Source organism: Nestor notabilis, unplaced genomic scaffold (assembly GCF_000696875.1).
Source record: "Nestor notabilis isolate BGI_N333 unplaced genomic scaffold, ASM69687v1 scaffold7408, whole genome shotgun sequence".
Lineage (NCBI taxonomy): Eukaryota > Metazoa > Chordata > Aves > Psittaciformes > Psittacidae > Nestor > Nestor notabilis.
In genome coordinates, this window is record NW_009940496.1 from 53,461 (window position 1) to 71,456 (window position 17,996).

The window sequence follows — 17,996 nt, forward strand, 5'->3', positions numbered from 1 at the left end:
CCATGGTCCTACTCTCAGGGCCCAGAGGTGGGTCACATCAACTTGGACATGACAGAAGAAATCCTCAGAGGCCAGGAGCATCTCTAAGATCTTGCTGCTTTCTGCACTAACTGCTGGTATCCAGCACCTATCAGTCCTCAGCCTCAGAGAGTTTATCTCCAACTGCCAAGCACCAGACTGCCAGGAAAGGGGATAAAGAATGGAGGAAAATTTCCACGTCCCAGAGAAAGTAATCTGGACATCAAGGAACATCCCATTCACAAAACAGCAGCATCACTCTTGCCAGACTGGTGTGCCTGGTTAACCTTGTGTTCAGTCCTTATGATAATACAGTATTTGGAAAGCAGACAGCTGGCACTGCTTTAACATCTTGCTCTTCAATCTTTGATAACAACGGTTCTACTGATACTACTCTTAAGCTTTTTTCTGCACTGAGTCCAGACTAAAATCTCTTCAGCTACTTAGAGGAAGCAAACCAAATTTTTTTTTTTTTTGTCAGGAATTTGCCCTGTAAGGGAGGGAAAAAGTATACTGATAGCATACTGCAGACACAGCATTCATCACGTGTACAGCAGTACACTGGTTACACTGGAAACCCTATCATGATATTTCAGATGTTACTTGACTGTCATAATGACTAAGAGACATCTGTCTCCTATTAACACTTTATTTTTTACAGTTGCTTTTAGTTCAGCAGAAGTGTCTTAATGGAGAAGACTGGTACTCTTTTAGAAATAACATCAATAATGAAAGAATCCTTGGATGCAGAGCAAAACCAGCAAACACTTTGGCAACAGAACTCACTGCATTCATAAGATGTAACAGGAAATGATAGTGACTGGCTTTTGGGGGTGGGAGGTATTTGTGTGAAAGAAATTAACTATGGTCTCAAATTCCCATTAGGAAATCTATATGCATTTATTTATTTTTTAACTGATGATCGATCCCCTCAAATGTTAATTCAGAATTTTGGAGAATTTCATCTTAGCTGGGTCACTGATAAATAAAACCAGAAACAAAACAAAAAAACCCAAAACAAAACAAAACAAACAAAAAAAAAAAAAGGAAAAAGAAAACAACCCTTCTGCAGGCTATTTAGGCTTGGTATTGACTAACCAATAATTAAATACAGCTCTTTGCAGTAATCTTAATTATGGCTTCTCTCCACCACAACTAAGAAGAGCCACATAATAAACTGAGAAGATTAGCCAATTCTAACTGTTGAAAAACATGTATTTTTATTTTGGTGCACAGTTTTTATGCACATAAGGCCACAAGTCAAAAAAAGGAATCATTAAAAAAATAAAATCAAAGTATTCATGAATTTATGTATCGCATATCATAGTTCATTTTCCTTATATAAAGGAAGAAGCTTGGCCTAATGGCTTGCATAATAGGTCAAGAGTCTGGGACCTGGGGAAATGCGGAAGTGTGCTAGAAATCAGTGTGAATTAGGCAGATTAGTAAACAAGCTTCATTAAATTACTCAGACTTATACCAGCTGACAATCTGGTTTTCTCAGCTGGCCACAGCCATGGATTAGCTGTGCAATCTTGGTCTAGTAACACAGGTTCCACCTTTCACGGGAATTCAGGTCCACAGGAATCTAAGCCTGGGTTCTTCAGTCGCACTGATTTCCTACAGAACTAGGGCTTCAAGTGTCCAGCTCAGTTTCTGATAATAGGACCCGAGCAAGCTCAAAAAAAAACCCACAACCAAACAACGAAAAACAACAAAAGGAAAAGAAAAAATTCAGAGGCCACACAGCAAAACTGTTAAGCACAGGCTCGATTTTTAAGCAGGTCATTAACTCTCATTGACTTCAGTATGACAGCATCACACATCTAAAGGCAAAAGCATTCATATTGTGCTTCAGCAATAAGGGCCCCCAATTCAATTGCAAGAAAAACTTGTAAGCCTAGTTCAGGCCCTCAGCGTACTTAGGCTCTCATTATCCTACTGAAACTAATGCAGACCTCATTTCATTGAAAAATCAATGAGACATATGCTCTATGACACAAACTCCTCAGGCCTAAAGCCAACAGCATGGCAGGTGCTTAGGTCTTTTGTAGATCTGGCTTTTGGCACAGCAGAGATCCTGAGCTTTCTCAAGGGTATTGAGACTCAGGATCCCAATGCTTGTTTCTTCCACATTTAAGAGTTTAATGTGTGCTTGGGTGGTGGTTTTGGTTTTTTGTTGGGTTTTTTCCCCTCCCTTTGCTGCATCAGACTGCGAGATTCTTGCTTTCCATATCCCCTTCACGGTACCAGCAGTCCAGCAACACATACGTAGTCCCATCAGCATTGCCATCCTTTCCCCTGCATGTGCAGCAGCAGATGGATCCAGATGTGTTTTGGGTTAAGTCCATAGCCAGTTTTTTTGTGGACTGCATGGATAAACATTTAAAGCCCCCTTCTGGTTATATAAAAAGCAAGCTATTAAATGTTTACTCTTTCCTCTGTACTCAGAACTGCAAAGGCATACCACAGAATGTACAAATGTGTATGCAACCAGGCAATTACCATTTCTTTATCCCTTAAATAGGTAGAAGATAAATTTGAAAGAAAACAAGGAACAGAATCCTTCTCCCTTTCCTTTTTGTATCCTTTTATCTTTCAGTGTAGGAAGTTTACTGAAGCCTTGCCAACAATTCACTCAGGCTAATGAAGTGTATAAGTAATGGGATTAAATAATCTTAAACCATTACTATAGTGGCTAATGCAGATGTTTTCCCAAACTAAAGCAGATGAGTGGTGAAGAATGTGTGCTTGATTTAAAAAAGAGGAAAAGAAGCTATCAGTCTGCAAGCAGATGAACTCAATTCCAGCCTGAAGTCAGTGAAATGTTTAATTCCAGTTATATAAAGTTGCTTCAGTCATACTATGAATGCACCTTCCTGAAGTCTTCAGTGCTTTGCACATGGTCAAACTTGCCATGAAATTAACCTTAAATTTTTTATAGTGCAATCATTTTAGTGCAAACAAAAATGGAACTGGTTTAAAAGGTACATATTCCATCAAAAGATCATTTAGTTTTTAAAAGCCAATTAACAAAGCCCATATATCACTGCCATTGTACATATTTCATTAAAGGCACCGCAGAAACAGAACGAATAATGGGATATTGGTGACATTTTCAGACATACATATCATTGGTTTAGGTACTATCAGAATGACAGACAAGTGAAGAAAGGCAGCAATTTTTACTTTCAGAAGTGCAAATCCAATTCTGGAAGGGTCTCAGGCCCAGTGTTTATAAAACAAATTGTGAATTGGAGATTCAGAGAGAGAGATATCAACACTTTAAGAATGTTTTGATGCTTTTCTTATTCTGAACTACAATTACTATCCCTATACACTGTATGCTAAGGTCACACCAAGGTAAGGCCTCAGGCGTATCATGTGATGCTTCTTTAATCTGCAACTAGCTCTTATGGGAGCCTCTTAAAAGGTGCAGCTCCTCAGAGCAACGGTTAATTGTTCGCTTTAAAAGCTTCTTGGAGGCATGAAATGAAATTTTAGGGTAAGGCAAGCGTGAAAAGATATTCAATCCAAAGACCTTTAGTTCAGTAGAAAGACTTCCATCAAACAATGCAAAAGTCTTGATGTTTAGAAGTTTTAATACTAGCTTGCATCTCACCTCCTTAATCTCAGTGGGCACCACAATCTGTAAGCATTTTGCTATCGGGTTTCTCAATACAGAAAGCTTCAGAAAGCAACACTTATGCATAAGATCACTATATAGTCTGCTCCTTACAGAGCTCAAATAACTACAAAAAACATCTTTTTCCACTGCTTTGGACACTTCATTTCTGAGATAGGTTAAACCAGGAAACAAAATTCACCCAGGGAACTGAAAAGATCAGACTTCTGAAGAGCATGGAAAAACTGATGCCAATGGTACTGCCAGGGGATTGTCAGGTTTTAATTGTAAGGCAACTGTATGGCAGTAAAAGAAATCAATGTTTCCAATGTCTGCGTGTTAAAATCATGGTGAAAATAATAATGGATACTTACAATATAGCAGGGTTCACAGTAGGCTTTCTTCTCCACTGCATAGAAAGGCTGACCCCTCAGCTTGTTGTTGCACATCATGCAGGTGAAGCACTCCACGTGGAAGACCTGGTCCATGGCTGTGCAGCCAGTCCCTTCCCCAACAACATTCTCCCCACAGCGGGCACAGCGGCCTGTCACCAAAGGGAAAAGACATAAGTCAAAACAAGCTCCTGGTCTCAACTGCAGAGAAGGTACTGCCACATGCCTGTATCACACAACTGGTAAGGGGGACACAGAAGCTTAGTCAACAGAAGAACAATTTGTGCCACTGCTGGCTAAGATTCAGTGCTACTGAAGGTCACTCTGGTGCTGAACTACATGAAAAGATCTAGAGAGGCCTGAAACTGGCTCCTAAGCCTGCATTGGTACCAGTTCTACTACTGCTGCTGCTAGCCAGTGATCACCATATGAAGTCTGAGCCGCAAATGCAAACCATTCAGCTATCATCTAACCAAAGCTATATAGTCATCCTCAGCTCCTCACTTAGATGGGATAAACCTGTGCCTAAAGCCTTGCCTCCACATGAAAGGATTTTGTGGTAGGATGCCTCATAAAGCTGCCTAGTGGCAGTGGAATTGTTACCATTTAAAGAGTAGTTTTTCCTTGTATAGCTTAAACCAGTTCCCTCAATGGACCAATTACTTTTTTTCTGTTTGAAGATTAATACAGATTAAGATACTGTGTCTATTTAAAGCACAGAAACTATTCCTCAAGCAACTGATTTGTGGATACTTTATTCCTACCATCCTTCAAGAAAGGTGGATCAGAAGATACTAGTAAGGACTCTAAGAAAAGACAAGCCACAAGAGCTCTGTTTCTGAAAAAGGTCCTTAATGCCACATACAAATATTTAAGACAAAAAATCTGCATGCACACAAGACATACAAAAGGCTTGCTGCCTTGTTCAGATGGTTGTTGAAGATGTTATATGGCAGATAGATTTAAAGTGAAGATGGGATTTCAGAAAAAGAGGGTTTCTTAGATCATGGGAAAGACATTTTCTCAGGGAAGATTGTGGTAAAGACACGGTGGAAGAGGGTGGGTGGAAGGCACACCTTTGCCATTTTCCCCTGCCATTCATTTGACTTCTAGAAAACGGGGATAGCCTATACAGGTTTGATGTCCTTACCCAGCAATCACTGCTGAAAATAATTCATGCACAGAGTCATGGGAGGTATTTAGGACAACCTCAGCCACTCTACACAGGAGAGCCCTACCAAAGGCAAGAGAGCAACCATGGTCTGGGGCTTTGTCTCACTCAAAATGGTATTCTCCAGTTTGAGAATAATTGTGCTGTCCCCAGTCTTGGGACCTGGCACTTCTTTTTCCAGGCTCTGTGGCTGGAGTGGTGTGGTCACTGAGGGTGGGCAGGAGGAGAAGGGAAGCAAGATCTTCCTTCCTGCAAGCAGGAAGGCAGACTGAGTTCAAAGTAAGAATTACTTATAAATACTTATATGCATAATAATTAAATAATCCAGCAACAATATGTTGCTCTCTTATACCATGGTCTGTGTTTATTGGCCTTGTCAAATACTGCAAAACTTCCTAAAAGGACTTGGACATGTCTCGTCATCTCAATAGCAGGGCTGTTGTCCTTGAGCAGTGCACCATTGATGTCCCTGCACTCACGACTTCTTCCCTGCCTGTCCCAGACTCCAATAGGCTACATCCAGGGAACAAAGCATGTAAGCTACTTTTGGATCCCTCAGGATGTGGCAGGATGATATATATACATATTTGAGATATATTAGGAAAGCTTGGAAAAGAACCCAGATCATTATGATTTGCTAGAACGGCATAACTGTAGTTGGCATTATACAGGACAGACAGTTCCTGACTCAAACAGTTCCCGGTCTGAGCAACGTGATGAAATAAGTCACCAGATAAATCCAGACAAGCCTGGAAGCCCCCCAGAAGGAATGAATGATGTTGTATTTAAACTTAACTTTCTTTAGCATTTGTTATTAGCATTGTGATTGACAGTGTTGTGGTTTAATAACTCCACTGAAACACTTCTTGTGAGGACTCTTTTTTTACGAGTAGAGAAAGAATGCAGTGTTCCCAGCATGGTGGTGAGGCTACAGAGCATGGGGGAAGAATGGAAAAAACCATGAGGATTAGGAAGAAAACAACCAACCCACTGGAGAGAACCGGTGAGAGAGCAGCACTGCTTTGGGAAGGAGTCAGAAGAAACCTACTGTATACTGTATATTGCATGTACAACAGGAGAGTACTGCTCAGCCCTGTGTGCGGACAAGACAGAGAGTGCTCCAGGGCCTTCTCCAAACTGCTCATGTAGCTGGGCTGTAATACGAAGAGATGTCTGGGGAGCAGTTAATATCTCTATATATAAAACATGAAATTGAAAGCCATTAGTGTATTACTTTACACAGTGTTTTACCAGAGGGAATATTGCACTGAAGAATTTATTTTCCCTGGTGTGTCATTCTGTGATCATCCGGTATTATTTTTATGAGGCATTTGGACACAGAATAATGTAATGTCTATGCAAACACTTCTCAGCTTTCTTTGTTAACATGTGAGTAGAACATGTGGGAATCTTTTCTTCCCCTCCTCCTCTTCTCACATTCAGAATTTAGCCAGCTCTTGTGTACTTCAACATTTATCTTCCCCTTTGATCAAGGCATCTCTCCATTTTTCTGGAGAAGCTGTCAATATGTAGAATGTACTTCTAGCTGTACTTGTGTCGGGAGACCTGGGTCTGTTTCCAAACTCAAATACATACTCTTGTAAAATCTCCAGCAAATCACTTGGGGCCTTTGTACCTCCACCCTCTCTTTGACCAAAGACATCTCTGCCACCCAAAGATGCCCTGAGGCTACATTCCTACATGGCCTTCAGGTCAACTACACTGCTGGTGGCCAGGTACAAACCAAAAAGCAGCACAACAGAAGTCCTGGCCAACTTCTCCCCTTGAAGGTGGTATTTCCTTAGGCTTCCCTTCCTCTATCTGGGTTTTTCCACGGGAAGTTCCCATTCAGGCAGCAACAGACTTAAGCTGTGTATATTTATGAGAAGTCCAGCTTCTGCTATTATGTACACAGACAGAAATACTCCTGTAAACTCTTGCACGGTAAAGCTTAAAGAAAGTTTCCTTTTTGTATATTTATATGCAAATTACAATGCTGTGGCCTTGAGCAAACCATGTTCTTCATGAGACATGGCCATTCCAGTGAGGATCAAAACACAAACTCTCTGCCTAGCAACACCCCCAACTGACTCACTTGCCTGAAGGGTAAAAGCAAGTAAGCCAAAATATGAAAATTTGGGAGCTTACAACTGTAAGCCACTGTAGGTGGCTGGATCCATGTAAAGGCATGTGGGTAAATAAACAACCGATCTGGCTCGCAGTGATGCAGCCGTTAGAGACTCCACCTTCTACAGACCTTGGTGCAATTTTCAAAAAAAAGTGAATGGGTAGCTTCTCCCAGCACCTCACTCAAATTTGGTTGAAAATGGTTATTAGTTTTAACAGTTGTTGGTGAGGGAGGAACTGACAAGCAGACAGGCACATGCACACAAGCAGTGCAATTGCACAAGCCTCATTTCCTTAGAAAACCAGAAAAAAACCACTAAAAACAATGTATCTGTCATTATGTCTGATAAAAACAAAACAAAGGTTTGCTTTTCCTGTGTGCCAATTACCAACGGCGAAGGTATTTGTGGTTGGACTCACCACAATTAAGTGCCCACACATGTTCCCCATTTTAATATTTTCACACTACTTGAAATAAGCCAGTTCGTTGTGTAGCAGAATACCCATGAGTGAATACAGAACAAGTTGCACTGCTTATTGGGAAAGACGTAGCAAAGGCAAAGCTTGCAAGATTCAAGAACAAACAGATTGCACAAAAAAGATTACACAAATAATCTAAGAGAAAAATAGCAGGCAGCATATTACAGTAGAAACATAGAACAACGTGACCCATTTGCTTCCCACAGAGACAAGTAGCACTTAAAAGGCAGCTTAAAGACAAAAGACAAAATTAGTACTGAACTGCAAGAAGATGGAACTATGTCATTTCAACATTCTTCCTTTGCCCCTTCAGCCCTTTTTAGGTCCTTTTTCAAGATCACTTCAGCAAAACTAGAAGGTGATACACTGGCAGCAAGCCTGGGAGGTTGAGTCCTCTATTTTTGTATGAAAGAGGTTCACAACCTTGGCCGTGACCTTCCTTCAGCCTAGCCTGGCTGCCACATGTTGGTCTTACCTTGGGGGGACATATAGGGGTGCTCACAGAGGCGTTCCTGCTAAAACTGCTAGAAATGTCATCATTACTGAGTGGATCACAGGGAAACACTTCAGCAGCTGAGAGAAAACATCAGCTATCATACTTTATTCTAAAACCTCATTTACTGTCTTCCGTTGTATAAAAAATCAAAATATTGTAAATCTGAAGGAAGAGGGGGAAGGAAGGAGAGGAGCTCATATTGCACATGATGCTACATTCTAACCTCTCATTATTTTATTACTATTATTACATGGTATCTGCTTATACCATCACAGACCCTGGCTGCTCAGATTGCACAACAGCGCTGTTGTGCTGGGTATTGGAATTCACACAGAATTCAAAGAAGGGCCTGACTGCATGAGCTCACAATCTAATACAAGCAATAACTGGGTATAGATAGGAAATACAAAGAAGCAATCAAATAAAACCAGTCAGCAAGGAAAATTGTGGTCTCAGCACTCTAAATGTTTTATTATTGACAAGGAGGCTGCAGACAGCCCAGCAAAGGAAACAGTTAAGGAAGAATTTGAAAGAGGATCCAGAGGGAATTTGAGGGAAGTTTAATGGGATGCTTCTCAGGAAAGGACAAAGACAGCACAAATGGGAATGCAAATGCTTGAAGATTGAACATAGACACCTGCAGATGGGAAGGATGAGTTGCTGTGTCACTAGAGAATACTAGAGGAGAAAAGGGTGGGAATAGGTCATTACCGGCCATGCAAGTAAAGAAAGAAGCTTCTGTTTGATATGATGCAGAAATGAAACCAGAGGAGAGACTAAGAGACAGGAATGATCTGACCTAAGTTACAAGCTAGAGAGTGATTTCTGCAGCTGCATTCTAGCTGAGCATGAACAGGGAGAAACTGATTTTTACAAAAGGATGATGCCGAGATTCAAGGTTACTGGAGCTTGGATGCGGGTTTTATCTGTGAAGATGAATAGGAAAGGCCATAATCAGAGCTGTTACACAGCAAGATTCTTAAGACTTAGCCAGAGTCTGGGCGTGATCCGGTGATGAGGAATTAGATACAGGGTGTCCAAACTTATCTGGGACATGAGTCACTTTTAAATGTCAGATTAAGAATGTGAGCCAATCAGACAAACATGCATACTAATGCTTATGGCATAATATTCCAATCACAATCACAATGGAGCCAGATACAGACGTACTATAACTCCATCCAGCTGGCTTGAGATGCTCCTGTTTGTACATCCAAGGACTGCATTAGCCTTTTTTAGGCTACAACATTATTTGTCTGTCATACCTATTTAGACATTAAGCCATTGGGGGCACCAACCATCTCTTGCTACGTGACGTATAGTGCCTAACACAAACAATCCAGGCAATAACTAGAGATACTAAGAGTAAAGAAAGCAGAGTAAATGTTCAAACCTTTCTACAAAAGATTTAATTCATGAATTCAAAGCATGCATTCTATGTAAAGAGGAGATAGGGGATAATTTTCTGATAAAAGCATCAAAGTAGGAAGGTTCTGCATTTGCTGAAACGTGGGAAAAACCCCACATTGATATCTCAAAAACTTCTGCAGGATGGAAAAAATGTTTTCCACCTAACTACTGTGGGAATATACGACAAGGTCATACCCTCAGTGCCTATCAATTACATGATTTCCCTTGATCAGCTAAGTGTCTTTCCCAGTTCCCACTGTAGCCCTGATACACTATTCAAGAAAGAAGTAAAGAAACACAGGAAACTGCCTTTACAAAACTGTACTAAGAACATTTTTAAAATACGTAAATACATTGAACATGATATCTCACTAAAAGTTCCTCTGGCAGCCTCAAGACACCCAGTATTTCTGCTGCGTTATTTTTCTAATAATCTCTGTTTAGAGTTCGCCAGTGAATGCATTTGAGAGATTCATGACACACTCTGCTTTTGGATGGCTTTGAATCAGCTGGCAGTAAATGTGGAAAAATCATTATTCCTAATGAAGAAATATTGATGACAGAACAGCATTTCGAGGACAACATTGACCATAAGTCAACAATGTAACAAGATTTTTCCTTCTCTCCCTCCTCTTTCCTAGTGACTTTATCCAACAGTTTTCAAGCATTTCCCAAGCACATGGGATTCCTCAGGGCACCTATATCAGACAGGCACAACTATTCCATTTTGAAGGGATACAGAAGCAGAACTTAACACATTAGGAAGTTAACAGCGTAACAGCAGACCTTAACTGCTAGTATACTTTAATCAAGTTAAGTCTCAATGGTAGAGATCCTGCAACTCACAAGAACCTAACAGGTCCTGGGTTCCTTGATTTGTCCAAAAAAGAATAAAATAGGAATCTCTGATTCACAAAAGAGGGTTTATTCCCTTTCTGTGAAGCATGGGAGGGTATGTGTCTGACTGTGCTTATGTTACTAAAAGATGCATTAATCATACTTGTCTTGGAGTTATTCCAACAGTTGGGCACTCAGGGCACTGCAATAATGGTAGAAAGGGAAACCCAAAGGTAGTTTGTGCATTTTGCAGGAAACTATTATTTTTCTCATCTTATCCTTGCCTTCCTTACCTACCCTTTTTTTGGTTTTGAACTCAGAGTTCTCACTGAGTGGGAAGATCTTGTCAGTGTTTTATTGTGCCAGAAGCCAAGCTTGAAGTTTCACCATTTGACAGTAGCAGGCTATATGCATCAGTTGTCTTACACAGCTTTTGGACACGAGACAGATGAATCTTAATTCCCCCTTCTTCAACAGACGTCAGAAAACACAGTCTTTCACAGTAAACAGAGCTTCATGCTGCAACGTGTGTCTGTAACACTTCATAAATTAAATCCAAGGCCGTGATTTAATTACTGTGTCCTGGTTATTCTGCTTTAGCTGTGTTGCACTTGTACTCCAGATATACAGGTCCCTGCAGTGACCTCCTTGTCATTTGTACTATGCTTGTCCAGCAGTAGCTGCACTCTTGTGTTGTTGCATACTTTCCCTCCAACCACAATACAACTTCATATTCGCACTTTGCTTGGCTGCAAACCTGACACATTCTCAGTATGCCCCAGAGGTCCCATTCCACTCCACACAGCAAATGCACTGCAACTGTGCAGGCTCACACTGCTAACACTTTACTGTACCTTTTCAAACACTTCTCCATGCTGCTCACCACAAGGTTACTATCCCAGCCAGTTACTAGCCCTCATGGTGAATTTTTCCAACACCCCAGCAAGGTAGAGGACTCTTAGGATACCCAACATGCACATGGGGAACTTGAGACTCACACAGGCTAAGTAACTCTCCAAGGGTCACACAAGGAGTTTGTGACAGATCCAGGAACTGCAACCACATCTTCTCAATCCCAGTCTAGTCTTTTAAACCACAAGACCATCTCTGAAAGGGCCTGATGGTGAGACAGGCTCTGCTGTAATACCCTCCTCAGCAGAAGGAACAGGCTCCCTGTGTAGGCCATGCATCACTCTCTGGCAGCCTGGCTGAGCTATGTAGCCACTGAATATGAAGAGTTTTGTGCCTCTGCTACTAACCTCTGTTTAATGAGAGAGGAAGAAAGGCCTATGTTTCTTTCAACATCCATGTGGTGATGATCACATCTACATCACCCCCTCCTCAACTCCCTGGAACACCAGAGACAATTCAGCTTGTTTTTGGCATAAAGATTATGGTGAGTGCTTACCAACGTGGTAGAGGTACCTTCCTAAAATATTGCAACCATAATACATCACTGCCACAAAATAAAGTTCAGAGAGGAGCATTCCTGATTTTCCCACAAAGCTATACAAATTCAAGTCAAACAGGATCCTGAGAGGTCATGGAAACTATCCTACTGCCTTGAAGGCAGGATCAGCTACCTCTACAACATTCTTGACAGATACTTGTTTAACTTGTTCCTAAGAACCTCCAGCAATGGAGGTTTCACCAACAATTTCCAACAGTTTGGGCAAAAAATTTCAGTGAGTGCCTAACCTTACCACTAGAGTAAGCATTTCTTTCCATCCAACCAAAATGCCTTCGCAGTAATCTAAATCTTTTTACTCTACTCATGATGGACAGAAAGAACACATATAAGTTTGGTTTGATCTACACCAGTTGTACGGCACCTAATGCAAAGTTGCCCCCCCCCTCCCTCCTCAGGCAAGGCACCTTGCAAGGTAGGCAGATGATGATCTGACCATGTGTCCAACACATCGATGAGGTACCAGTCCCCAGCTTGGGTGATCTGCAATGAGTGTCCCAGCCCAGTGGGGGTCAGTGATGCTCTACAATATTTAAGGTCCCAGATAGTTTTTTGCAGCATGCTCTGCTTTGTTAGTTTGTTGGTTTATTTTGTTGTTGTTTTGGGTTTGTTGGTTGGTTTGTTTTTTTTTTTTTTTTGGTGTTGTTATTGTTGTTGCACTGTGTCAACTTTTGGCACATGTTTTACCATGTGCAAAGCAGTTGAAATAGAGCCTCAGTACCATCTGGAGACAAAAGAAAGGGGGTGAAAAAAATGAGTGCAAGAGAGGAAACATTCCTCTCTTTGCTGATCGATCAAGGAAATGCAAGGGAGAGAATAAAATGTACTGTATTTCCTTTATGAATGTTTCCTTTAATGCTGATGGAAGTTGCCAGATGACAGAGACCACAGCTGTATATCCACTGAAGAGCCCCAGCTCGAGAAACAGAGAAATGAGTCATTTGAGTGGCTTTGCCAGGCGCTCTCAGCCGCGGCACGAGATCTTGTCTCTAGAAGCAACAGCAATTTCTCCTCCAGCCCCTGCCTACCCCCGGCTCTGCAACATTGCAGACAGGGTGCCATGTCCCCTGCTGCTTCCTGGGCACTCCTTGGTACCTGCTTCTCTTCACTACTGCTCCTAGCCTGGGCTTAATGCTAGGCATGGATATGATAAACTAGTTTTAAGTTGCAAGTTGGATGGAAAGAAGTAACTTTTTTTTTTTTTAATTAAAAATATATTTGTGTTTGGGGGCAAGAGTTTCAAAGCACTGATTTGCACCAAAAATTGCAGCCAACCCACACTTAACTAAATAAGGAATGCAATCATTTAATTTGGTAAAAAAAAAAAAAAAAAGGATTAGAAATATTCCTACTTTAACAAAAGTCCCCTACCTTCCTGTGCCATCACTCCTCTCCTTCAGGGCAAAATGATCACATATAGGAAGTCAAAAAAGCACAACATATTAAAACCTCTTTTTTTTTTTTCCAAAATAGAAATGGGGAAAAAATCATAAAAGCTGTGAGAAAGTGGAGCTTTCCCATGCTTTCAAAAGCTGAGAAACATCTCCCTTTCTTTCACAGGAACATGAGAGTTTTTAAAACAAAGATGAGTCTTCTCCTTGGAAAACCACTAATAGAATCATAGAATAGTTAGGGTTGGAAAGGACCTTAAGATCATCTAGTTCCAACCCCCCTGCCATGAGCAGGGACACCACACACTAAACTATGTCGCCCAAGGCTTTGTCCAGCCTGGCCTCCAGGGTTGGAGCATTCACAACTTCCTTGGGCAACCTATTCCAGTGCCTCACCACCCTCACTGTGAAGAACTTCTTCCTTATATCTAACCTAAACTTCCCTGTTTAAGTTTAAACCCATTACCCCATGTCCTAATGTTGAAACCTTACTTTTTAGTGAGACCTTACTGTTACACGGCACCCCAGGAACAACCTCAGCAGCTCTTCACTAAAACCCTGATGAAGATAAGGGTATCAGCTAAGTCCTAGTGGAGCAGGCAGGAAACCTCTCTTTGGCAACTTATCCCAAAGCTGATACTGTGGGGTCTTGCGCCTCTTGGGAAAGACTTCAGTGAGGGAAACTGTTGCTAGCAGAGCTGCGGATCAGACAAATTTTGGCTGTTCTGGTGATCCCAACAGCAACAACCACTAAGCCAGGTCTCTTTGCGCTTAGACTTGCAAAGACACGTTGCATGATAAACCCTGGACAGTGGAAGTACCAGGTGAGCAACTGTCCTTGCCTCAATCTCTTGCAAGGAAAGGAAGGCAAGGTAAGAGGCAGAAATCACTCCTCCCACTCGCATCAGGGCGATGGGTGGAGAGGGGTTTTCTGGGCCATCTCCTGGCCCACTGGGCTTGCTCTGTAGTGCTGCACCAGATTTCATGATCCTCTCTTGGAAAGCCACAAAAACAATACCTTGCAATTACTTGGAAAGCCAGTGGAGGAAGCCACAGTGAGCAGCTGTGTGGCGGCACCTCAGCTGGGCCTGTCTGGGTCCCCTCACAGGTGCCTCTCCGAGCATGCTATCCCAGCCTGCTCCCCCACTGACTCGGGAGATTAGACTTGCTGCTAGAGCAGTGGAGGGTAGTTTCAGGTGCTGCTGCACCCGACCCTGTACATAAGCAATGGTTACAACACAAAGCAGATCTGGAGGCCAGACAAGCTGGTCTCTTCAGATGCTTGGTGTTCATTACGTAACGGTTTGTGCATCTTCTCCCACCCACTCCTCCAGGTGGGAGGACCAGTGACCAGCTGCCCACAGGCTCATGCTGCTGCTCAGTACAAGCATGCCTTAAATGTAGATCAAACTCTCCTTAGCTTTTGCTTTCTGAAGAGCTGAACTGAGGGTGCAGTCAGAAGGGACCAGCTAAGATTCATACTGATAGACAGCAAGTCAGAAAACTTGTTGTCTCTTAATGTATCCCCAAAGTACTAAAGGTAGGTTTGCCGCTTTCAGCATGAAAGCAGTCCCAAAGGAACCCAAGCAATGGGTCAAGGCCCTGTGGTGTTAGGTGCTGAACAAAGACAGAGCAAACAATGCCCCCTTTCCCAATGACTTTCACCTCCAACTGCTTCCATGTTGTGCAAGGGCACTTCAAACCACTTCTGTCCCCTAGCCCAGCCAACCCATTTCACAACATCAGGACAGGCATCAGCCAAAAATCACATCCGCTGCTGGGCATGAATGACTCAGTTCACTCTTCCATAGCCTGGCTGTACTCCAGCCGGCATTTGGCAGCTTGTCTCTGCCTCACTGCATCTCTGGGAGGGTAGTGGCAAAAGATGATTTTTACCAAAGGCTCTGTTCAGAAGAGAAGTTGAAAACACCTGAGTAATGGTGAAGTTTTGAGTCAGAGATGTTTCCTATGCCAATGTCTCTGGCCTACCAACCTGGCTTGCCTCCTGCATGCCTGCGTGGTGAAAAACGTCTGACAAAAAACAAGAAACAAGGAGGGAACCTGTCCTCCCTTGTTAAAAATGAAAACAAGAAGAAAAAATAAAAAAGGTGGAGAAAAGCTAGATCCCACAAAGAGTAGAGTCCTGAACAAATGGTGGCTCTCATCCCCAACAGCTTTGAGGTCTGGGGTTTTCAAAGGTATCTGACTGCATTAGAAGATGTCCCACCAAATTTCAACCAGCACCTCATTTATTTAAGGTCTTTTGAAAACTCTGCCTTTCACAACCCAGCACCAGCTCAAAGCTTCCTTGCTGTTCTGAAACATGCGCTGTCTGTGTGTTGACAGCAGCCCTTCCATAAATCACCTCCATCAGGTGCTGGAAACTGCCTCACCTGTATGCTGACCAGCCACCATCCCTTGCACTGAATTCCATCACTCCGAATTCCTCAGCAGCTGGAATCAACTAACTCTGTTTTTATTCACTAAAGCAACCTACTGGACAGAGGTTTCCTTCTTTGCCCCAAAATCTGGGACCTTTCCAACCAGGTGCAAAGTTCATTATTTGTTTACTCTCTTAGACAAGTAACAAGAGCTTTACAACCTAGAATGAAGAGGCATTCCCATTCTGAGGGGATGTGAAACATTCTACTCAGGATGACCACACATGTCATAACCTTAAAATGTGAAATCGGTATTGAGAACAAAAGTCTTGTCAAAATAACATTTGATGTTGGTGATACCATATTAATTATATTAATGTAATTATGTAATAATTACAATTCTGCTCATCCTCTGGGTAATGGGACCTGGTTTTACTGGCAACTTTCTAAACTATTTTCAAAATTAACTCCCTGTTCTGCATATCTGGAGTCCATGGTGGAGCAGGATGATATCAAGTATCCTTAGATCATTATTCCCACCTGATTGTCACATTCTCAGAGCTTGATGGAAAAGGAGACAAAAGTTTTCTTACTTCACCTCCATTAGAAGCAAATTAGTGTAAAATATGAGACATATTTATAAAAATTATTACTTTATTTAAAGAAAGTATGTGGAAAACCCATCTGCACAATTGCATGTGTCACTCTCACACATCCTACAGCTTTTGATTCATAATTAGCAAGGCGTAGAAAATAGTAAGTTAAATAAGTTAAATAATAAGTATGGTATGATTGCTTCTTTTAAACACTCATAGCATAAAGCCAAGCTCTTCAGTGGCCCTTAGGTAGCTCTGTTTAATGCGGTTAAGGACACTAGGCCCTGTTGACTGACAGTAGAAGACATGGGAAATGTGGGTTCTGATCCATATTTATCATAATACAGATCGTCCTGACATTTAACCTGAAGCCCTCCGTGAGGAGGCTCTGACGTTGATCAGCATCTACAAAGGCGCGCTCAAAGTATTACTCATCACATTTCTAAGATGGAAGGTTCTCTCTAAATTGGCTTTCATACGAACGGCACCAGTCCCTGTCTCCTGAATTATTCACACAATTCTTGACCTGAGAATTTTGCGCTGATGGAAACTGAAACCCCAAAAACTTTCCGCCCTCGTGACAGGGCTGAACCAATTGGAAAAGACCGATTTGATACCCAGAGGTCATGATGAGTCCTGCCAGTCCGATGTCCTTGAGCAGTCATTAGAAAAGGCTATCATCAGTGAGGATTATAAGTGTTTGCCAAAAACTCAGTGTTGAAAAACTTCTAGAACATCCCAAACCTGGGACAGCAACATCCATATGAACGAAGTTGGCAAATCATAGTGCTCTGAAATTTCAGGGTGCTCCTAACTGGTTTCCTACATGCATGGGAGTTCACTGCTAAGATGGTAAATATATTTAATCCTCATTAAGCACTTTGGTATGACAGTAGGGAAAACTGATGGACTTGTTTACATGCAATAACAGAATTGTTTGAAATCCACTAGACCTCCAAATTTAGATCTGAGGTATGTGTAGAGACACTCATTTCAGTTTATCCCAAGCCTGATTTAGCTGATGTAACCTTAGTCAGCTTCAGGTACTTTTGAATTTATACGACCACTCCCAGAAAGCCAATGCTACTTTAAGTCAGCTGGTTTCCATTTGCACCTAAAATCATGCAACTTTGTTATGTTGGCAAAGTCAGATATGATGGATAGAATGGGGAAGCTATTACTCACACCCTAGCAAAGGAAACCATGTGGCAGATTTTTGTCCCAGTGAAAGGCTACAACTTGCAAAAGTAAGCATCCAAAACAGAGAACTGCAGCGTGAGACTCAATGCAAACGTTTGAGTAAACATTTTGGAAATATCTTTCATTGTTTTTAATGAAAATTTTGGAAATATCTTTCACTGTTTTGCACTTCTCTAAGCATCCTCCTTGCAGCCTCTGCGCAGATGAGGACCTGTGAAATAACATGCAATTATGCCACTCCTGGGAAGTCTCCAGGTCATGTTCTAGACCAGATGACTCCAGAAGTGTTTGAGTTAAGCTTCTGATCCATGTCCAAATATTAGAATACCTGTGAAAAGTCCAAATTCCAGTACTGCTTCACAAGAAAGTCAAAGCAACCTCTCCATAACAGGTAAGAGAGAGAC

At 41.8% G+C, this 17,996-nt stretch overlaps 1 protein-coding gene across 1 annotated transcript in view; it reads right to left on the reverse strand.

Annotated features, from left to right (window-relative positions):
- LOC104410266 (lipoma-preferred partner homolog) overlaps positions 1 to 17,996 on the reverse strand; it is a gene marked incomplete at its 5' end in the record, with an annotated part of 114,546 nt that overhangs the window by 38,797 nt on the left and 57,753 nt on the right. Inside the window, one exon of the mRNA XM_010020378.1 lies at positions 4,018 to 4,187. Coding sequence (XP_010018680.1) covers positions 4,018 to 4,187 — 170 coding nt within the window. The remainder of the gene's footprint in view (positions 1 to 4,017; positions 4,188 to 17,996) is intronic.